Raw genomic sequence first — 23,494 nt, 5'->3', positions numbered from 1 at the left:
GCTGAAGGAGGGATGTTGAACTTTTCTAAATCTGTCTTTACAATGAACCTGTTTGACAAAAATATCTTCAAAGGCTGGACATGGATAGTTTATAAAATGAAACTAGAAATTACCTACAGTGCTGGGTAAATATATATATATATATATATATATAACAGTTTCTATGTTTATTCTGTCTGTGTTGCAAAAAAAAACACTTAAGTTTTCTTTTCAGTTATCTTTCAAGTTAAATTAACTGGAAACATTACCACAAACAACAGTTTCCGTCTTTCTATTGTAACTTTGAAACCATGAACCTGTTTTTCTCATCTTTCAAGTTTAACAACGTCACCATAGCGCGACACCTGCGTTCGTGCAATGCTGGGCAAACTACGCTTTTCTTCTATAAGAAGCTCAATGCTTCATTTAACATTAATATGTGCTACTGCTGCCTTCAGCCTTTCTGTCTCTTCAAGTGTTTTTGAACAGTGGCATAAATATTCACCTTGAACAACAGCTTGGCTCTTACAAACAGGCACAGCTTTCACTCTGAAGGAACATGCGAGCTATTTCAGAAGTGTGAGTTTATACAGACATGTTGATAGGAGCAGATCGGTGACGGGGGGTTTCAGTCTGTCACTGACTGTATAGGTTACTCACCATATTGGTAGGTAAAGAGCATAACAGACATTTGACATTTGGAGAGATCTCAGTGTGCTCCTAAGATTATGCTGGGCTTGTGTCTCTGCTTCACTTTGGCACATTAATTACGTTATATTTAACTATGGCAGTCCTACTGAGACTGACGGATTAAGCCGCTTCAGGATATCGATTATCCTTCAGTGCAACTTCAAATGGGATGGTCTCGAGAGACGTGTAGAGCGAATGCATGAAGATTAAGATGTAACTTTTTGTTTGGAAAAATGACACATTATGAATAGAAGCTTAGAGCTGATTTAGACTAGCCAAGTTTTGGGAAAAGATGCAGAGATGAAGATCAATTTAATGAAAAACCACATAAATATTATGACTCCAATTACTTTAACTATAAGAGGACAATAGTGCAGTACTGCTGTTAAATGACCAGGTCACATAAATAAAAGAAAAATAAATTATTGAATTCAATCTCAACGTAGAATAAGTGTGCAGTGTGGCCAAGGTGTGCTGCGCTCATTTAAGATTTTAATCTTAAATTTAAGATCTTCACCAATGCAGTGAAGTGAAAAATATATATCCTAATTTTTTTTTTAAAAAAGCTTAAGTAGAATTACTTGAGGGTTGGGTTAGACAAAGTCCTTTTCATTCCCTGTTTGATATTCCTCACTCACTCATGCCTGGTCATTAACTCCAAATGTACCCTTTAAACTTTAAAGCACCATTTCTAATCCCCAGAACAAAAGAGAATGATCTGATAAAATTCTTATGAAACATGAAGAAAGCTCTAATTGACTTACTGCAGAGGTTATGTGCAGGCTGAATATTATGTAGTTATACCAAAACGTATCTGCACAGTCAATGCATCATTGACTTCAAACTTATTTTAAATACTTTGAGCTGTCAATGATAATAGAGTTCATAGAACTATGGAAAGTTATCATGAACTTTTTTTTTTATTAGTCATTATCTCGCTCGTTCAAATTTCAGAATGATTAAGAGGTATAATATTTTATAAAAATTTGAAAGACATGCTTAGTAATTTTTACAGTTCCCCTTGGAACTGTTATTTAATTATTTGAATAATCTTTCCTTACTTGGAGTGTTCTCTTATTTTCATTTTGTATTAGTAGATAGTATTAAATATAAACCAGTGAATAGACTTTCCAGATACAGGTGTCTTTATACCACAAGAGACACACTCACTGAACTCAGGTGACCTCCAATTCAGTCTTTGTGACACTTTTATCAATCAAATTTGTGCTTTGCATCATAAAAACACACAGTAGAACAATTAAAACAATATACTTTGTGAAGTGCCATCATTACACATCAGATTGTTGTTCCAGATCTGTGGCACATAGAAGCTGAAAGCTGCTCCCCCACATCTGGTTCTGGGGATGCAGAGCAGAACCAGAACCAGTTCTAGTACCACTTGGCTGGACCTCTGCTGAAGTAGGTCAGCCATTTTAAAGGGGTTGAATATTTATGCAATCACTTATTTCATGTTATTTAGTTGACTTAGTTTGAAAAACCGTCTCATTCACTTTGACACTTAAATTATTTTTTGTAAAAAAAAAAACTAAAAAAAAACATTTGAGTGTGAATACATTTCAGAGGGACTTTATTTTCTCAATGTAATATTTGCAACGTCATTTATTCACTCTTCCTGTTGTCAGTTGTCCTTTAAAGTTTCAGTCAGGTGTCACTTTGAGAGTACGCCATGAAATGCTCAGCACTTTATTGAGCTGCGGTTGATTCCAATGTCAATAAGCCTTTGAGTACCTATATATGCCTCATTAGCATAACAAGCTGGCCGGTAATCATTTTTACCCCTACGACCAGTTGGGCGTAAAATCTGCAACAAGCCGGAGAATTCCTTACACTTACAGTGAAGAGATTAATACCTGCATGCAGTTCAGCTGCCCGGCTCTAATACCTGCATGTGAAGCTGCTCAGAAGAGGACAGGAGAGCTCTTGAATGTCATCAGTAGCATTTTTATTCTCCTCGTCATTTGTCAGAGTGTTATCTATTATATATCCATTAGAATTGTTTTTTTTATATACATGTTCTGCTGATTTTGCGTTCTGATCGTGCACAACAACTTTTTGTCATCTCCTGTATTTCAGCCTGTAGAAGTAGAAGTGGTTTACAGTTATTATCTATGAAAAAAGAAGACCGAGGCGCGCTGCCCTTGATCTTTACGCACCGGGGTTAAATAAAGATTTTATTCCTCCTCGTCTTACGAAGTTTCTCTCTGCTGCTTATTTATTGCATCACAGTCTGACTGGGCAGCTCTTTACCTGGCACATTTGACAAGAGATACGGCCCTCGTGGTGAACGCTGCCATCATCTGCTGCGCTGAGCGCTTTGGTTCCTTCAGCGCCTTGAAAATTACGATGCACAAGCCATGAACCGCTAAAACACCATCAGTCACTCCTTTCACGAGGCTGTCTCTATCTTTCCTGCACATATTGGTACAGATGCTTTACTGCTCTTGTTGAGTTTGCGGTGTACGTTCACTGGCAGGCTCTAAAGATTTCATTTCAGAGGGATCAAGGAGGAGAAAATGTCTGGATTACACCATGATCCTCTTGTAAAAATGGGATTTCTTCTTCACACTGGAGGAGCAACACCATTCATTTATAGTGTTTATATTGTAGACTTAAATGAAAGAAAATGTGAGATGTTAAAACTAATAAATTGTCTTCCTTTCTTTTTTTTGTGAATGTCCAGATTCTGTATTGAATGTCGGATGCAAAACAATTCACCTCCCTTTATGTCTGTTCTCTCAGCATTGTAAGAGATTTATAAAATCTGAATTTTGGCATTTCATCATGCACCTTTCCATTTATACATTCCAATATTTCAGAAACTCTTTGTGTCCAAGTGTAAATAAAAAATAAAATAAAACTGCCTTAATGCCCTCTAAGTCTACAGACATGGCTTTTTCAGAAAACTGCCATGGTTCCTCAGAGAAATAACTTCTGCGGTGGCTTAAAGAAACAAAGAAAACAGCAAACCACCTTCAGTAGCTTTGGTGAAAATGTTTTCAGATAAATTCATCTCACTCTGAAAAAAATCATTGAACAACAGCCTATAATTTGAGCACATTTATTTATCATATATAAATCAATGTTTCATTGAAATCACCAGTGCAGAAGCTGCTCAGACCTCAAATAATTCCAGTAAAATAAATACAATTTCAACTTGTTTTGCATTCTTATTTAGAATTAGAAACATTTAATTTAAAAATTTCCAAATAAAAAAATAATAATTTGTTCAAAATACGACCAATGTCATTGAAGAAGGTTAATCTTGTGAACAGTTTTGCGCTGATCTTGCGCCACTTATGATGGCAGCGGGTTAAAATACCTCTGTTACATCAGTTATGATTTATTCTTTTTATTGACCTTTTTCACACTTTTCCTGGGTAAATATTCCGGTTTCCAATGCTGTGCAACTGGAGGGAGTTTTGCTCTTACTTTTTTAACTTTTGTATGGTTGTTATTATGTGTAACCACGGCAACAAGGCTGGGAGGAGCTGATCAGCATATCAAAAAAAAATTCTGAACTACAGCCCCAAAACCCAGTTGAACATTTAATTTCCCTTTTGCGTAAATAAAGTATCTTTGGATTTAAACTGAACAATAATTTATTAAGATTTTTTTGTTTTTCACAAAAGGGCCAAATAATGATACATTATTTGGAAAAATGTATCTAATTTTTCAATCAATATTAGCATGATTAAAAATTGTGACCCAATAATATGGAAGAGAAACTAAGATGCTTCTTGCAGCAGCATTATACTGGTTTAAAGCAAACCGGTAGTTGTAGCTTTAGTTCTGAAAGCCCAAATGTATGTGAAGTCACAAATTCACCATTGTCTTTTTTTCCCCCCTTTATATTTATCTGGTATTTAATACAGTTTTGTTTTTTATAACTTGAAAATAAATGTATTGTGAAGAAATACATCTGATTGAGCAAACCTGAAATGTCAGTATGAATTCTGATGAAACCTGACGACAGCAGCAACCTAGATTAAATAAAGGAAGTGAGTCAAGAGATGTTAACTCTGCTATTTAAAGATAATGGGAAACTGTGGTCTGAGCGGCGTGTCTCTCCATTAAGCCTTGCGGAAACTATTTTTAAGTTTTATTATAGGGTTAAAACATGTTGCTCGTTATTTTTTCTTATATTAAACAGTGAAATTTTGCAGAACAAAAAAGTATAGTTTTACGACACAGCCTTCATACTGGACATTACGAAATTAGAGCTCTGAAATGTTCAAATGCTTTCAAACCACATCGGAATTTGCGGCTCTTTTGCATGTGTCGCGTATTGGAATAGCTATGTCAAGCATGTATTTAATATTTTATGACTTTATGTGTTTCAAACGTGACCAAAATATGTTATTGTTACAGAAAACGTCATTTAGGCAAATGGGATTCGAGAAATTTGTGAGAAACTTGCGAAGCTTTCAATTTAACTTGCGCACCTGAAGGCCACCTCAGCTGTTACCTTCCGGGTAACGGTGTCGGAAACATTTCTGGTATGCAAAAAGGCGGATCCCTCTTTGCCACTTTTGTCTTTCAGAACTTCTGTAGTTAGCATTTGCGTTAGCACACTTAAGTAAACGTTTCAACGCTGGGTATTTAAGAAATTCTGTTTTCAGAGCATTTCCTTGGGGTTAGTCAAAGCGGCGATCAGAAGAGTGTTAGTCCCCCGCTAGCGAGCTAACTTTTTACTGCATAACAAGGAAGGTGCTGTAGGCAAGAAGATGGACGAAAAGATGGACACAGCTGACGTGATATGGGCATTGAAAAACGGGGAAGTGAACGAAGTTAAAAGCGCTTTGAAAACGGTAAGAAGGCTGTTAAGTCGGTGTCATTTTTGAGCTGAGCTTCAGCCGAAAAGTAAAAAAAAGAGGCTCTGTAGCCTTGCTAGCCGACTAGCTAGCTAGCAAACAGCGTCTGTACTTTGACTTTTCTTTCTTTTTCTTCTTTTTTTAATAGCTGAATATTGTTCATATATGTTAAACGATACATAGAGACGAGGCTTCGGTGTGGTCCATGTTTAGTTTGGCCAGCATACACGGTAATTACTTTGAAGCAACCTGTTGGTTTAGCTAGCCAACAATAGCACTGACTTACAGTGCTGGACCACCAATGAGTTCATTGTTTGCACTTAGCAGCTCTGGCTTAGGAAGTATGTTACGTTTGTAGGAGATTGCTGAGCTGTTAAATGTGCAGCCAAAAGCTAGCGGGCTAATCAGCCAAACGGGCCCAACACTAAACCCCGACTGTTGAAGTTGGTGGGCGGGGATCCCAGTTATCGCCCTGCAGGACGGTGGGCTTATCCAGCTGACTGCTAAAAGTGGTGCTTTGAGGTGAAACACCACTTTTCTAATCGGGCACTGGTTCTTGGAATTTAGTTCTGACCTCGTAGAACAGAACAGGTTTTTATGCAAAACAAACCCTAAAGCGTTCCCACAGATTGTAGCCGTTCCACAACTGTTGCACCTGCTGGCATGTCATCCGCTGCTGGAAAACTGTTTTTTAGAACCTGCTTGCATGTCCCCCCACACCAATGAAAACATGAGGCCAAGAACAACTTAAGTTACTTTCTCCAATAAAAACACTGTTCATAGAGATCACATTTATAGCACTGACAAAGACCTAACTTGTATTACGGTTTGGGAAAGCCAGGATTTAATTCTCCAATGAGAAAGCAGTGAATCACACATACTTTAACTTAACATGATCTGATAAGTTTGGATGTCTTGACTTATTCACGCTTTTTTTCCTCTTCATAACGGATTGTTTTACTGACTGTGACAAATGTTAATCACACTAATGTGCATAAACCAAAGGTTTACAATAAACCTTGCGTTGGCATCTGAATAGATGTATTTTTACCTTTTTAGTGTCTCAGTTGAATCAGATAGCTGAAATAACCCTGGCTACTGTCACTCAGGCACTTTACTATGAACCTCTTATATAGACAGATATTAATCAACATTATTTTACAGAGATTGCATCTCTGTTAAGTGTAGCCCTATTTGCCTTTATTTTCAACAGAATAATCAAACAAAAGATGTCCCACTTCAGTGGTTTTGTTGCGGAGGACCAAGTGATTCATGTCTGTGTGGTTAGTTGGGTAACGGAAAGAGGAAGCTTCCCATGGTTGGGTTTGGTTTGTCTGTAGGAAGCAAAGTTAGGTGGAGTTACAGAAACAACAGGAAAAGCAGGAAAATGAAGGATGGAAATGCCTGTTTTTTATTTATATAAGCCTTTAATATTAACAGGTAAAGTCCCCATTAAGTACAATGGAGCCTTGCTACATTGCTGAATGTAAATGGTTTGCTTCTGTTTCACGATCTAAGCCAAATAACATCCGTTCCTCGTTTTCAGGCGGAAGATGTAAATGAGTCCCTGCATGGGAGGAACCCTCTTCATTACGCTGCAGACTTTGGCCATCTAAAAGTGGTAGAGTACCTTCTTGAGAAAGGAGCAGATGTCAACGTAAGTGATGCTATGACTGCATCTCATGCAGTTTTGGGTGAATTTGCCTACTGTCTAACCACTGAAAAATGACTGCTCTCTTCTGCTTCCTTTTCCAAGCATTGTCACGGCACTTTAGTGCAGCTTTAACCTTTTTTTAAAAGTGCTATATAAATAAATTTGATGTCGACTATCTGACTTCTGACCTGTAGGTTCTTTTAAATCCAGAAGTTGCATTTGTAGCTTGATCCCTTTTTTTTGTAAATCAATACTTGTTGCAAAAGAAGATTCAAACTTCCATAAATTAAAGAGTGTGGGTCGGCAGTGTTTTATTGACACAGATTCTTGTATATTTACCTCTCAAGAATGACTGGGCTATTATTAAATAAAAATTACCATTCCGCTCTGGCTTCCTGTCTAGAGTTGCTATGTTGTCCTAAATGTGTGCTTTCTGCAACCTCTAATAAACAGATGACATGTATTAACACAATTTATAACCACCTTTGTTTATTATGGTGGTGGCTTCAAGAAAAACAACATATTTTTGCCTTGTTTTGTCTCCACAGGCCACAGACAAGCACGGGTTGACTCCACTGATATGTGCCTGTTTTGAGGGTCACTGTGACTGTGTCAAGATCCTTTTGGAAAAGGTTGGTGCCACATTTTCTCTATTCCTGAATGAATTTACAAACAGAAATTCCCCAGTGTCTTTCACTACGCTTGTTGACGTGTCAGACGGTCCACAGTGAGTGCTGATGAGGTAACGTGTTAGACAAAAGGCCCTTTAACACAGTTGTGTGGAGGCTGTGCTAGAATGCTCAAAGAGGGCCACATAAGGCGCTTTTCCACTAGACCGGTTCGGTCCTGGTCCGCATCGGACAGATTCATATTCCATTAGCAAATCCGGTTTGCCTCTGACTGGCTGCTCTCAGATTGTTGTACCCTCTTAAGTGGTAGCACTAGCAGGACCGAGCCGGGTTCGGCACCAAAACAGTTTGACAGCTGATCATTTTCGTTGATTGGCTCATGATTTAAGTCACTGAAAACTCAGAGCCGCTGTGGTCAGCTTTCTGCACGCTCTCGTACCGCCCACAATAGCAAGGAACAGACCGTATAATGGAAAAGCTCAGTAACTGGGCTAAAGCCGAACCACCCATTAACCAGTTTTCCTTTTTAAAAGTACCTATAACATACTGCTGTTATTGTCTAGTTTCACTATTAACGTAATATAGCTGCACACCTCTTCATCAAAACTTCTTTCATTCCCCTTTCTCCAATTTTTGCAGTAAATCTTAGAACCTTCAGTATGCCGTCGTGTTCATACTGGAGTTGTAGATTTAACAGACTGCAGCTGTGATTGGCGCCGGTTGCAGCTGGCATCAGCTGCAACACTTCCTCTGAATGCCAGGCGCCTCATAATAAACGCCCAACGTAACGCCATCATCCAGTGACGGGATATAAATTCATACGATCAAATACGAAGCTGCCGTTTCCCCGTGAATGGTTTTAAAGTACGTCTTTGTTTTTGTCTTACCTGAATGTTTGACTGAATGATGTGTAAGAGTCAAGAAATGGCACATTTCCTGTTTATCTTGGTTGTATCAGAGTGAAAGAAGACGCCTTTCGCAATCATTCCTCTTCTTAAAAAGAAGGCAGCTTAGGAAACTAAACAGTCACCTGTTACATAAAGGTAGAAGATTATTGATGTTCTGATTATGGACACTCAAAACTTGGTAATATATAAATTTGGTAATCCTTTTATTTTGAAGGGGTGTACATAAGACTGTCATGATGCTGTCATAAACATGACATAACATCTGTCATGAACATGAAGGAGTCTTTATGAATGTTTACCAACTATTGTCATGAAGTGTCATTTGGTAAATTACACTTTTAATGTAAAATTGACACTTTTAATGCAACTTTTAGTGAAACTTTGCATTAAAAGTGTTATTACTTATGAATTTCAACTTATTAAATGTTAGATAATAAAGGGGATAAGTCTTTCTAAGCAGTGTTGGTGAAACTTCAAGCACCTTCGGTCAAAACAACAATGCTGAAAGTACTTCAGAGAGCATTAAAAACTTTAATGTTCTTTTTACCTGCTTAGATATTAAACATGAAATATTTAATGAAACCAAGAAGGAAAGAACAAATAACTGAAAAGTAGTTTTCTCAATCAGAAGGAGCATAGTTTTCTAATGTTCTGGCTTTAATTTGTTTTGTTAGTCTAAAAAAATGTTGAAGCCAAATACAGCAATTGTATTTGGCTAAGTTTAATTTATGGCTGTTTCCAGTTAAAAAGTTGCCCATACTCAATATATTAAAATTAAAGAATGAAACAAAACATCACTAATTACTTTTTTTATCCTGCATTTTCTCTTTTAAGATATCAGCAAAATAAATTCCCAGTTATTGCGATAATCAATTTTGCATTATTTTGGTGGCCAGTTTTAACATTTGGTGCTTTAAAGATGGCCGATTTGTACCTCCTATACATCTGCTTCAAAGGGCGGATTGACTGTTGGCATCAAGAGTTAGTGGTTACTCCACCAATCACTCACTGACCTTTAACGATTCTACGGAAAGACGATTGTGACCAGTTAGCACTTAGGATTGATCAGCATCACCATCATGTCTTTCAGTAAAACATTTTCCATCATCGTGGCACAATTACAGTCGGGACATTCTTTGAGCATTCCAAATTGAACTACACATCTGTACATAATCAAAGTACATTCAGTGTATGTTCTGTTCATTACGCTTAAAGCTTCAGGTCCGGGTCATTTGCTGACCTCTAAGTCAAAGCAATTGGTAGCACAAGAGGTGAGCGCTGCTTATCTGAGCTGGGATGATCGAGGTTTAAATGATCCCAACAGGTTTTCCTCCAGTGACCGTCTTTGTTTTCCCAACAACAAGGAATATAATCCAGGCAGCTCAAAGGTAAACGGTCACTAGAGGGACCAGATCTTAAGACATTCACGCCTATCCACTGTGAAAACCTCGCTGCTGTCTCAACATGAGAATAATGGATCGAATACACAGCAGCACAGTCGATGTTGTAACTCTGAGGCTCTGTCCGGTTTCACCTGTGGTTGCCACCATACTGCAGTGACCAAAACTGAGCCCATTGAGAATACTCGATTATAAGTGTGGCGTAGGTAGACAGAAATTGCTTGGTTTCCCAGTGCATGACGGGAGTTGACACCTGCCCCCTAACTGTATGGTGCACTGCTGTTGGTAATAAATTATGAAATGTGGTTTTTATTCAAAAGGTGGTCCGGCTGTAAGATGTCAGCCATAAATATGGAATACACTTTCTAGAAACCAGCCAACTAAATGCAAGTCTGCAATGAAAGGGCAAACAGAGATTCATACATTTCTATGAGGAACTGTGCATGACAGGAAAGAAATGGTTTTAGTATATAAAGTTACATCCCTCGTCATCTTTCCTTTTTAAGAACTTTTCCGTTTGCCCATATCTTGTTTTTTTTTATTCTTGACTGTTTCAGTGTTGGAGACAAAAATGACTTTACAAATATCGGCCCAATGTGAGCCTGTTGGATACTTTTTTTACTTATTCAACATGTTGCAATATGGATCTCTGTTTATTTTTTGTTTTGTTTTTTTCAATTATTGAATGTTTGGTACATCTTTAAATTTCACACACATCATCTGTGGGCAATGTGGGACTCCACTTCCAAAAAGAACAGATATTGATCGTTGACTTTTTCCTAGATGTTATGGAAGGTCAATACTCTGAAGCACATATTGTATTTCAAGTAGCTTGACTGAAGCTCTTGACCAATAATTAAAGACATACACGGGAGACCATTCAGTTCTACTCAATAGGGGCTTAATGAAAACTTAATGGACTCTTTGGCGGGTCAGGAGTGTTGGGTTACTGACCCAGTGAGTCTCTGTGTGGCTGCATGATTCAGGATGATGATGATGCTCTTCAGTTTGGCTGCAGTCGCCCCGGGAGTCTATTCTTATTCATCGGACTTGGTCTCATTTAGCCACCAGCTTCTTGATGACCGGGTAGAGTTTGGGCAGTGAAGTGTTTGTGAAGGATCGTTATTCAGCTTGAGAAAAGCTCATTACCGTGAGTGGTGTTGGTATGGAGAGGGTGCGCTAGTCCTTGACAAGCTGTAATAGGAGGATGAGCTACAATTTTTATGTCAACTGTAAAAACTGTAGCCTTGCAAGCATGCTCACTTGTGGAACCAACACATTTCAGTACATTGCATTGGGGTTTTTATTTGATGACCAGCACAAAGTAGCTTTGTGTCCAGGTATTTCAGCTCCCCAAGATGGATTTTCCTTTTTATATTGTAGATCTTGTGGCAATAAATCTGAAGGTTTCCTCTAGAAAAGCTGCTAAGCCCGGTGGTACGCACTACTGTAACAATTCCTCAAGGGATTCAAGTACCTCCATTATTAAAATTTCTCGAAGCTTAAGCTTAAGCTTAAGCTTAAATAATAATTGTATTATTATTTAGCGCACCGGGTTCTGGCCGGATGATTATGTTGCGCAACACTCTCACTTCCATATCTGAGTTATTGCTAAATGCTAGCAGCATAACATCTAATTCTTAAGTTTGTTCCAGGGGGATTTTATTGTTTGCTGATGATGTCCGGGTTTTTTGTTTTGTTTTGTTTTGTTTTTGTTTTTCGGGGGACCAATAAGCATCCTTAAAATAACTGGTGCGATTCCTGACGTACGGCAGCATTTCTCCTCCTCTTATGCGCAAATATGATAAATTGGGCAGATACTGGTGTATTAAAAAAATCCTATTTCAGATGAACGACACTGGGGGTAGGTAAAGCCTGGTGGCTTCCAGGCTTACAATACAGCCTGGTGAATTTTCTGCAAATGATTTACACAGAAATATCCAAATTGGTGAGCTGACGAATACAGAGCCTCAAATAGGTGGAGATCTACTGTGTTTTTATAAAAGGCCAGATGAGTGGAGTACATTACAAGAAGTTGTGTTATTGATATTTTCAGATGGTGAATTGAACTGCTTTAAGTCAGATATTCCAAGTTAAATGGTAACACAACTTTACCTCTGGCATTTCTCTAAAAAAATACATCTTAGGCCTTCACACACCAGATAAATATACTGAACCTCATTAGAAATAAAATGGCAGTGGGAATTTTTTTTAGTTGTGTGGCTTCTGAAAAACTCAAGTTTTTAGCTGATGGTGTCAGAATATGTTGGTAGGTATAATTGAGCCTAGATCAATTATGTTTTAGTTGCTCAGATATTTTGAGATTTGTGTAAAAAGATGCTTATAATTATGAAGTTGGGGGGTTTCTCTCAGCTTCATCGTTCCCCGGCAGGAAGAATATTGGTAGTTGATGTACACTGCTAAATGAGATCCAAGTCTGTTACTAGTTTTCATTTTGAACCAGAAACTAATGACTTCCCCAGAGCTGGAGAGAAAAAACAATGGGGAAATGAAGCTGCTTCCCATCTTTTTGTCCTGCCTTTCAGTCACTAAGCTCAGCAGAGCGTACCAAGCTGGGTTACCGTGTACATGATATGAAACGGCAATTGGATGTATTTACTGACACAACGACCACCTTATCACTGTGTTTACACTGGCTAACGAGTGTTTGCCAGGTGGATAAAGCTTTATATCAGGAGAGCAGACAGACGTTATCAGAGGAAATGTATTTTGGTTTCTGTCCAGGAATCCTTCCTGTCTCAGGTAAGATGAATCGCACAGAGGCAACCTTCTGAGCATTTTTAAAGTACAGGAAAGATAATGCTGCTGCTCTTGAAATTTAAAGAGCTTCACTCCTAACAATCTGTAGTGGCAGCTTCCATTTCCACCTCTGTTCTTGTTTTGTCTTCTTCTTTTGAATGAAATTCATGGAATTTTTTTACAGTTTTAAGAAAACTTATTTGAAACCTCACTCTCTGTACTTGCTTTTATTTCTCTGAAAAGTTACTTTAAAAATATAGTTTGTAGACCTTTGCTCATGAAGGATCTGATATGAAACACTTATATTGGGATGTTCTTCAGCTATATCGTCCTGCCCCAGTGTCATCCCCACTCAGTTTGTATCACCGTATGATGTTTAGTTAAAAGAAGCATTTTTATCAACTGAATCCAGTACATCTTTCACTTAGAGCCTAGCTCAATTAGTTTAGAGCTCATATTTACAGAGACAACCTTTGTAAATGTTTGCAAGGTTGACAAAATGCAGTTAGGGATTTTTTTTAAGCTTTCTTCTCCAATTTTCTTTGTTTAATTAGAATGAAAATACGAGGAGTTGTCATGCTTCACGTGTTATAAGGCCGTACCTTAACCTAACCAGAGCGCTCACAGGTGCGTGGTTCTAGGAAGTGTGAATGAAATGACAAAAGTTCCTTTTACTCCGTCTTTCATCTCCTCGCCAATTAGAGATGTAGATCTGACAGGACATCCAGCCTTGCTAAATCTCTCCCAACTCTGGACACACTCTGTTGCTCCCGGAACGGGGAATTTACACTCCGGCGACGACACGGCACCACGCCGTACCATTGTTGTCGATGCCCTGCTCCGCCACGCAACGGTAAACTCTGTCTGCCTGGGATCTGGGAGCCCCGGTGCTAACAGGCGTCGTGCTCCTCCCCATGTCACCCATTACGTCTGTTGTCACTGCAGCTGAATTCAGCTGTATGAGGGTTTCTGGTTCTCCAAACGATGGCGTTCCCTCTCTGCTCTTTCACATTGATTCCGTTATCGCTCCGGGCTTAAATGGATTTGGACCCTTGCATCTCTCGCAGTTTCGCATGTCTTGTTTGGATTAAGACGGACCGACAAGCAAGTCCTTAGTGATTGAGTCGGAGGAGAATAAAAGTGAAGGCTTGTTTGTGTTGCCTTTGTTAAATAGCCAGGGTCCTCTTCTATAAATGCTGGGGGCCATTTGCCACTGAATTGAAGAAAGCAGCCAAGACAGGTGGCCAGGTTATGCTTAACAAAATCCCAACATTCTGCATGATTTCCATCCCAAGCGCCCTGTCACCTGTCACTGAATGGCACTATGGCTGTTCTGTTTTAGCAGCATGATAATAGCTTGGAAATTCACAAAAGCATCACTGAGATTTGAATATTTAGTTTTAACTATTTCCAAATACTAATTGTCATAAAATAGGAATTTTGCTTATTGTCCAACAAAGGGACAATTTTGGTGCAACAGAAAGGTTCACACAAAAAGCTTAGTGTTGAAAATGTATGCAAAAATAAATGATTAACAATAATTATGTACATGGACTGTAGCAGTGCAGAAAGACGGATGTGCAATAATAGCAATCAATTAGAAATCATGAACTGCAGTGTGCAGAATCAAAAAAGGCAATTTGCAGAATGAACACCTAGAGCAGAAACTACAAAAAATATACATTTTGCATTCAGATAGAAAAAAGATATCTGTAAATGTTTTGGCTCCCCTGGTTCAAATTCTGTAAAACAAAAAAACTATCAATTATTAATCTGTTTTAATTGGTTTATCAGATCAGCCCTTCACTGTATTAATTCACTTTTCACATTTGAAGTATAAGTGTTCACTAAAGGAATTCTGTTTTTGAATTTTAGGCCATACAATATGCATTTTCTTATTTTAAAACAAGAATTATTTACATCATACGTATTTTAAAAAGAATGAGTGACTAAATGAAAATATGCCAGATATGACAATAAAAAAAAAATCAGATTACTCAATTAATCACCTAAAATAGTTGGTTGCAAATCTATTTCATGAGGTTTTGTGCTCTCCTTGCATCCCATCCTGCAGGTGGTACAACGTATGTGTGCAATCAGCTGTTTGGTTTTAATCCCTCCTCATGTCAGACTCCGGTTTACCTGAAGTGTTTGGATGTGTCGTCAGAAATAAGTGCTGATTAGATGCGAGTAGGACTCTGTGTGCCTATATCTAATATTCCTGTCCCTTTACCTCTGCAGGGAGCTGACAGAAACATAAAAACAAATGATGGCTTATCTGCCTTCGACTGTGACATTGCCGCCGTTCTGGAGCTCCTCAAGCCTCCTAAAACCAAGTAAGGGAGGCGGCTGGACAGGTGGATGAACGGGCCTGCAGATGGATGCAGTGGTCCCCTGACAGAAGACGGCCTCACCCCATTTACTCCAATCAACCTCGGTCTTACCACTGCTTTGGTCTGTTTGCTGGAGGTTCATTTTGTCTGTCTGGTGACTTTCATTAACCTTTTTCTTCCCATGTTTTTGGGAATGTGTTTTCTGTTCTTTGGGCCTCTGTCTGTCAGCAAGGTGACCCATAATAGCCTCCCTTAGGGACCAAACACTGGGGGAGCTGTTAAGCTTGGATCATGCACCACTGTTCAGACCAGAAGTTAACTTCTGTCAGGTTAGCACTAAAATATGCATCTGAAATTCTGCCGTCTCTTAAACTAAAACAAAACAAACCGTAACAGATCAATAATGTTCCTTTTTCCACAGTTTTCCTACATGTGGCCAGTGTTTTGAACAGTAACTGCACTGTGATAAATTAGACGGATTAAAATGCAAGATAAATAAATAGAATATGTAGCCTGTTCATTGATTGACCAAACTATTTCTTAAACATGTTTAGGCCTATTACTCGCATATCAAATGATATTTAATGAGTTTGAAATCTGTATTATTTTCTCTTCTTTTTTTGACCAATCACCATGCTGGGTTACTAGAAAGACTTGAATGTTGCAGTTTTAAAATAACCTGTTGAAAAACAAGCTAACAGGACATGAAAATGAAATTTCTCCCCCTGAGTGAGTTTGTTTTTCTTTGTTTCTCAGAGCATAACTCCTTTTTTCACTGCATTAGCTTTCTTGGATCTGTATGATGGGCCCTGGGTGCAGAGAATGATGGGTAAACGGGGGTTAGGGTTGAAACCTGATCATGGGGCTGCTTATATATCTCCTTGCCTTGGATTTGCTTCGAGACCCCGCCTGTTTTGCTGCATGTCAAAACTGCTTCTGCTTTTCTGCTACGAAACGGTCGCTGTCCTCTTGGTTGCTTTTAAATGAACTGCTAAGTATGTACTGAACTAAAACATGGTTATACTGACTTTGTTGTGACAAAAGTCTGTAAATACCAATAAATAAATAAAAAAATCACAGGAACGGTTTTGTCTGTCTGTTTCCTTAAATAAGAGTGTCTTGATGAGTCTTGTTACCTTCCAACAACAGCAACTTGCTGAAGAACCAAAGCACAGGAAAGTTTACTGGAAGGAAAAAAGTTAATTGGATAAAGTCAATATCAAGAAGGTTTTGAAGCAAAACCTTTTTAAATGTTTGGGGAAATTCACAAGCCATGAGTCGATTCTACAGGCTAATAAAATACAGAATTATACAAAACAAGGAAAAGATTCCTTAAAAAATAGTAGTGAAACTATAAGCCTTGTTTAATCCGGCTATTGCAGAAGGGGCAAATTTTGTTCTAAAAGTATTTTATCCTAATTGGGGGAAACTAATTTGCAAGTAACTTTTCAACAAGATATTGGAGCTTTTTTTAAGTGAAAAACTTTAATGTTGTTGTTTTTGATCATGTGTTTTTGTGGTTTGTCATAAAATGCCAAAAGCTCAATTTCCAGGCAGCAGAGTTGAAACTCCACTGTAAAATGTTCTGGATGACACCATGATATGTTGGTAAGAAATGCTGGTCCACCTCGTTAGCTTTTGCCACTCCTCTTCGAGTTTCGTCCGACCTCCTGGTTGGAAAGCCGGGCAGAGACGGCCTTTACCATCGATAGTTGGTTTCAACTTCCTCTCTCTGCATCCAGGAAGCGTCCATTTCAAGCCCTCTGTAGGTCAAAGTTCAGGCATAGTTTGAGCTTTACATAAGCTATTCTGCTGCTCCAGTGTCTCGACGTAAAATAGTAAAAGCAAAAATCCTTCAGCATCCAAAGCCAGAGGGTAAAACTGTCCAAACATGAAATGTCTCAACCAAAAACTAAAATCTGAGCAGACAGTTCTAGAATTGCGCCGACTGTTAGTTTGCTGTGTTTTATCAAGTTAAAGTCAGTGCAGCCTTTTGTCTGGACATTTTATGCCAGTTTGATCATTTTTTAACAAAACTTAACTCCTATCATTGTCTAAAGTGCCAAAGTGTGGCTTAGATGGTCATACTTCACTGAGCGACCAGACCAAACCACGCATTTGAGGTGAAGGCTGCTATAAAGAGTCCTGGCTTCCTGAACGACTCCGCAGAGCTTTGCTGTTATTTCCCTTTTCTTTTTTTTTCATGTCATGTTTATTTGCGATCAATTTGTTCTTTTTTACGGTTTTAATTTAGCTGAATGTTCTTGCCAGGACATGTTCTCTAACACTTGATTATGTTCTTATGACAGTTTCACCTTAACGTGACCCATCTTCACCTTAACTAAAGTCATCAGAGCACATCAAAGGAGACGGATGGATTAGATTTGGGTTATTTGTGATATAATTGCCTAAATTAACCTAATCTTTCTCCCCTGTTTTGTCTGACAAGATGAAGTGTGTGAATTCAGATGACTGGTGTAACGTTGATGCTTTCAGCCTGCTGCTGCCTGCAGGCCTCTTTCCCAGAAGCTAAAATCGGCTTTGAGTAAAAGGCCAAAGTTGATCCCAACACCTCAGTAAGTACCGTAGGTAAGCTAACGGGTAAGTCCTCATGGTGGTTTACACTGAAATGATCCTGTTGCAAAGTATAATCCCAAAGATCTTTTATTTTTAAGTTCATTTATATCATTCTGTATTGTAATATTTGAAGATTTTAACATGACGCTCAAAGTCTATTTTAGATCTTGCCATCCTTTAGCATCTCTGGATAAAAGATGTTTTTCTGGTTAGTGGTGGTTTAGGTTTGAATAAAACAGAAAGAATTGGTTGAAAAAAAAAGGACTTTGAAGCATTTACTCCCTGGTCCAGGTATCACGCTCTTAAGCAACACAGGCAAAAAAAAAAAAAAAAACTTTGCCTATGTGTTGTCAGAAACGTCGAGCAGAATTTCAAACTCCCTCACGCCTGTCCACATGACGCGGGATGGTGATGAATAATCTGCTCAGGGTGTCTGTGGGATGGAGGCAAATCAATAGCAGCGTGAGGCGGAGCTGTGGAGAAGAGTTGCGTCAGGTCGAGTCAGACGAACGCGTTCAAGAGGAAGGCGGAGAGACGGAGCTGCAGCGTTGATCAGACTCAAAACAAATACTAATCAATTAAAAGCCATGCGGAGAGACGTCGATGTAAAATGGCTCGGCTACTCTGACAGCCTCGCACCCCCGCATCTATATCCTCACCATCTTATTTCTGCTCATTTAGATTACATTCAACAAGAACAACCGGGGAATACCGAGCTCCGTCTTTGGCTGACAGTTACATTCTTGTTTAATAAAAATGAGCCAGTTTTACTGTCTTTGTGTTGTTTGAGCCAGCAAACAGCCTTGAGAGCTGAAGACTGAAGTGAAACTTTTCTGTAGCAGGGGTGAAAGCGCGCATGCGCAGAACACAAGGATGTACGGTTTATCGTGAACAAGAAAAACAATGACGGACACCGTGGTGCTATTTACGACGGCGTATTAGGGCCATTGTAGGTAAATTTAAGGCAAAAACATCGACATTTTCTAGAAAAAAAACGAGGATATCTCTGAGCTCCAAAAGTTGACAAATTGAAAGAAGAAAAAAAAAGAAGAAATTTTGAAATGAATCACAGAAAGTTTCCAAAAATAAAAAGAAAATTTCTGAGTTTCAAAAGTTTAAAAATTGCAAGGAAAGAAAAATAAGAAAATTTGAGATTAATCGCAAAAAGTTTCTAAACATAAAAACATTTTTGAGTTTCAAAAATAAAAAAAATCTAACTTTTGAAACTCAGAACATTTTCTGGAGTTTTTCTTCTAGAAAATTTCTGAGCTTAATCTCAAAATGTAATTTTTTTTGCCATAAATGTATTCTTACTTTTTTGTATCAATAATGACCCTAAAACGCCGTTGTAACTTCTTAACCTGTGCAGTTTAACACAATTTTTGACGAGACAGAGATGGGTTGCTGTTTACCTATGAGGTGGAAGCGAAGGATCAAAAGTGCATGCTTGTTTGATGACATGCTGAAATCGCAGCGCCCTCCAGTGGCCTGGCATGACAACTACAGCTGACTCAATCTGTCCTAATTAATATCCAAAAATATCAACACTTTCCAGGCAAGGGTCTCATGTAAAAGTAGTAATGTGTGGGATGGAAGCTGACAATAAATAATAAATGAATAAATAAATCTCCACATGGTTTCATTTCCTCCCTTAAAGTGCTTTGGAGAATCCACAGGCCATCTTTGCTCTAATCCTGCACAGGATCATTAGTTTGGCATCATTCCATGCTTGGGAAAGTGGTCACACACTGTTTTGATCGGGGGCTTCCTTCTCTGACGGGCCTTACAGAAACAGCCTCACAGCTTGACAGAAGATTCATCAAGATTTGTGAAAGTTCTGCTGAGCTCTGCCCCCACCTACTGTTTTTAATCAAACCTGCAACAAATTACCTTCTGAAGGTGTTTCCTCCTGAAAATTACTGTTGAGCTGTTGCTTTCATTCAAGAACAATAAATAAGCAGCGTCAGTCAGCTCAAATACCTCAACATACACTCACGTCCTTCTAGGTAACACCCAAACGTCTTTACAGTAATTACCATATGCGATAATTAGCACGCGTGTGCCATCATACACTCATGCACACACACAAACACACAGAGTTTACCACCGTTGTGATCAACCCGTTCAAAATGCTGCTTAATGAAGTAGCAAATCCAAATCATTTGCATAATTAATACAGACTCCAGATTGCCTTCCGGGCATCTCTGGCTGTCTCTCTGTACAACCAATTGTTTTCTTCGCAGCTCACGCATTGGTTTACTTTCCAACTGATTTGAATACAATCTTTCATCTATTCCCCCAGTTGTAGTTTGATGAAGGCATGAGAAAAAAGGCAAAAGCGCAAAAGTAGATTCAGCTGAAGTGAAAACCTCTTAGCAACTTTAGATTCCGTCTTGAACTTGCCTGAGGCAAGTGACAAAACATGACAACCTCAAAGGAAAAAAACAGAAAATTTGTGACATTGAGCGAAATTATTCAAATGCAACACATTTTTCTCCATGGAGGCTGCAGGAGGTTAAAGGAGAAGTCTTTGTAGCGCTAAAAAAGGGAGCCGTTTCGGGCCCACACATCGACTGAATCCCAATTCCTAGCTCTACGTCTCTCTGGGCTGAGGGTGCAAATCCAGGAAGTAGTCCCTGCCCTAACACAGACACCTCCAAGCTGGACTAAACCACATGCCTGGACACGCCTGGACATGCCAGACACCCTCTGTGGAAATGTTTTTAGTTGTGAGACGCAAACCTTCCGCTCTCCACCCATATTTATTACATTAGGTGATGCTTTCAAATACATTGTTCTTCCTCAAGGTGTCATTCTCTGGGGCTGTTATGCTGGCAGTGGCACTGATGCATTAAACAAAATGGATGAAACACTAAAATAGAACGACCATCAAAGTCTTCAACTTCACCTCCGCTCAGTCGCTAGACGGCTGAAACTTCCACCCAGCTGTCACAGCCAATTGCAGAATTGTGTTTTTCAACATTGGTGGAATTTCAACAAAGTTTTGCAGACATTTGTAATGGAAACGTCGCTTCTGCCAACGTCTGTTTTCAAGTTACGATTGAATGCGTGGAATTCTTAGAAAGAAGTTTTTAATTAAATGAAGGGCAGGAGAGGAGGACGCCTTCAACTTAAAAATAATCTTGCATCTAGTCTTTCCTTTAGTCAGCTGTCAAACGAGCAAAGTGATGCCCAAACCTTCTCTGCATCTCTGCGTCTCGGGAAAGAGATAGAAAAAGACGGGGAGCACAGTGAGCTGGAGATTTACATAATTAGCGTCTTGAGAGTCCACAGAGTAGATGTAGAGGACAGCTGCAGATGTTTAAAAGCAGACGTTTGTGCTCTGACATGCTTGCACATGCATGCACAAGCATAAATCTTTCTCAGGCTACTTACTTATCAGTCCTTCTTTGTTTGCACTTGGAGTCAATGTGCAATGAGCCCGATCGTAATCCCTCTAAACGCCTCAGTGCAAATGTTCCCCACTAAAAAGCATTTTGTCGCTAAATTGATGTAGCCACAATGCTATTAGGAAGAATTTAATTGGAAATGAAAGTGGATTCATTATTACTGTCATGATGGCTGAGCGCGTCAAAGGCAGAGTCTCTGGCAGCCATGGCTGGGCATTCTGCTGATTGTGAGAACGGCCTGCAGAGAACGACACACAACTGCATTCTTGATTTGCACTTTTGACTTTGCTTTACTGACTCTGACAAACTTCTCGTTGTCCAATAAAAAGCTTTTCTAAGTGAAAATACATTTGAAATCTTGTGGACGGTGGTTGTCTGCAGCAACATATTGGGAAATTCACAAAGCAGAGCAATTTCCTTTACTTCTTGCAACAATAGGTTCATCAAACAGATTCCATTAAACACAAGGAGAAGCAAAAAATCTCATCGAGCCCATTAGATGGAAGCAATCTGCACCAGTTTTTGCATCAGGTCAAACACAGCAGGTGAGGTGATCAAAGAGAAAGAGATAAGTTATATCTATGCTACTCCAAAAGGTTTTTCTAACTTGAGTACATCTAGAGGTACACTTCATAGTAAAGTCTCAATGTTCCAAATAAAAGGGACATGATTTTACACCATTTATTTTTCATATTTTGATTTGTGTTCTAGTTCAAATCTTTCTGTTTCAGTTCCCCTGCCTTTCTTAATCCAGCTGCCACAAATCTGACATTCATCTCCTTAATTAACTCACCTGTTTCTCATTCCAGTAATTACTTCTCTCTAGTATTTAAGCACCTGGTTTTCTCTCAGGTCTTGTTTAATCATCTGCTGCTTGCCTGTGTATTTCAGTATGTCTGGTATGCATGTAACTTTAAATTCATCTTATTTTCATTAACTTGTGATAAGATAAGCTAGAGATAAGATAAATCTTTATTGTCATTGTCACAAGAACAACGAAATTTAAAAAGAGACTCCATCAACCTTTTCTACATTTGAAACTTCAACTATGATTTATAACACCAATACCTTGTTTCACCTGTTGCTTGTAAACCCAGCAGGCTGTTCCTTTCATTCCTCTGTGCCAAAATTACCACCAGTTTTCAGCAGATGGTATTTTTTTTCAGAAAGTTGCATGAAACGACTCTGCTCTTCAGCATTAAGTTTTAGCAGGCTTTTCCCAAAATGTCTTATTTAATTTAGGAAAAACTCCAACACAGAGGCGATGTCTTCACAGTATTGGGATCTGGTTCTCCCACATTAATCTGTCCACAAATACCATTATGATTATGTCCCTTAATGGTATTTGAGACAACATAAATAATTCTGCATGTTGCTCACAAGAGCAATAAGTACATTCAAAATTTTTTACTTTTAACTGTTTGTGATTGTTCAGTTAAAGAAAATCAAATTATATCTTATTGTATTATGTAGTACTTTCAAATTAACATTTATCACTTAATTTGGTATCTGCTTGATGGCAAAACATGTTTCTTTTCTATAATTGGATCAAACACAAGTTTAAAAAGTACTAGTTAGCTACTTGGTTTTTCAACAAGGTGTGCTGTTTGTAGAAAAAATGATGTTGAAATGCAGATGAAAAACTTGATTATACAGAAGATTAATCTTTTATAAAAGCCTATAAGGGGGGTGGGGGGTGTGTGTGAAAGATACAACATAAAACTGGAAAGTCAATTAGCAAACCTTGGAAATGAAAGCTCATACCAATAAATTTGAATGCTTTTGGGATATAATCTACTGAAATCAGTGCAGAAGCAACACTTTTTGCACCTTACATTGTGTTGCCTCTTTACTCAGCTCATTAGCTGTGTTTGTGAATTCAGCTCACACTTCTCAGTTTGCAGGTAATCATGATTCCAGTGAACCTCTTTAACCTTTGCTCTAGACGTTTGGACTGCATGAGTAAAGTAATTAGAACAAGGCAGTCTCTTCCAGATGGATATATTTGTCAATATGTTGCTGCATTGTCGCATTTAGACAGGTTTTGTCATCGGATCATTCAGAGGCCAAAGTTGTGGTTAGTTTAATTTTGTTCCCACAAGCTTCAACAAATTGGTAGGAAAACTGTTTACATGCAGATGGAACGTGTCAATCTGGTTCTTTTTAATAAGTTATAATCAAAAACATGTGCTCTTTTGAACAGTTATGTGCAGCTGTGTAATTGTAGAGGGGTGAAATCAAGTTATAAGTTTATAAGTATGAATATAGGAACGCCAACATTATTTTTCTTTTTCAATTTTTTTATTTCTCGTAAGTTATTTT

The 23,494-nt window shown here is 38.5% G+C and overlaps 1 protein-coding gene across 1 annotated transcript; it reads left to right on the top strand.

Moving 5' to 3' along the window:
• The first annotated feature begins 5,150 nt into the window (after positions 1-5,150).
• mtpn (myotrophin) lies at positions 5,151-16,262 on the top strand. The gene is made up of 4 exons (XM_008400394.3): positions 5,151-5,498; positions 7,048-7,158; positions 7,704-7,787; positions 15,094-16,262. Exons 1-4 carry the CDS (start codon positions 5,415-5,417, stop codon positions 15,190-15,192), a joined length of 378 nt encoding a protein of 125 aa, XP_008398616.1. The 5' UTR covers positions 5,151-5,414; the 3' UTR covers positions 15,193-16,262.
• The last annotated feature ends 7,232 nt before the right edge of the window (positions 16,263-23,494 follow it).

Source organism: Poecilia reticulata, chromosome 23, assembly GCF_904066995.2.
Source record: "Poecilia reticulata chromosome 23, P_reticulata-male-v2, whole genome shotgun sequence".
Taxonomy (NCBI): Eukaryota; Metazoa; Chordata; class Actinopteri; order Cyprinodontiformes; family Poeciliidae; genus Poecilia; species Poecilia reticulata.
Note: the sequence above shows the minus strand (reverse complement) of the source record. Positions and strands in the feature narration are given on the sequence as shown.

Bases quoted from the DNA above. Each gene is read 5' to 3' on its own strand.
- mtpn (XM_008400394.3), top strand. From the start codon at position 5,415: ATGGACGAAAAGATGGACACAGCTGACGTGATATGGGCATTGAAAAAC. The intron at 7,159-7,703 runs GTAAGTGATGCT...TTGTCTCCACAG, and splicing joins AGAAAGGAGCAGATGTCAAC to GCCACAGACAAGCACGGGTT. The intron at 7,788-15,093 runs GTTGGTGCCACA...TTACCTCTGCAG, and splicing joins TCAAGATCCTTTTGGAAAAG to GGAGCTGACAGAAACATAAA.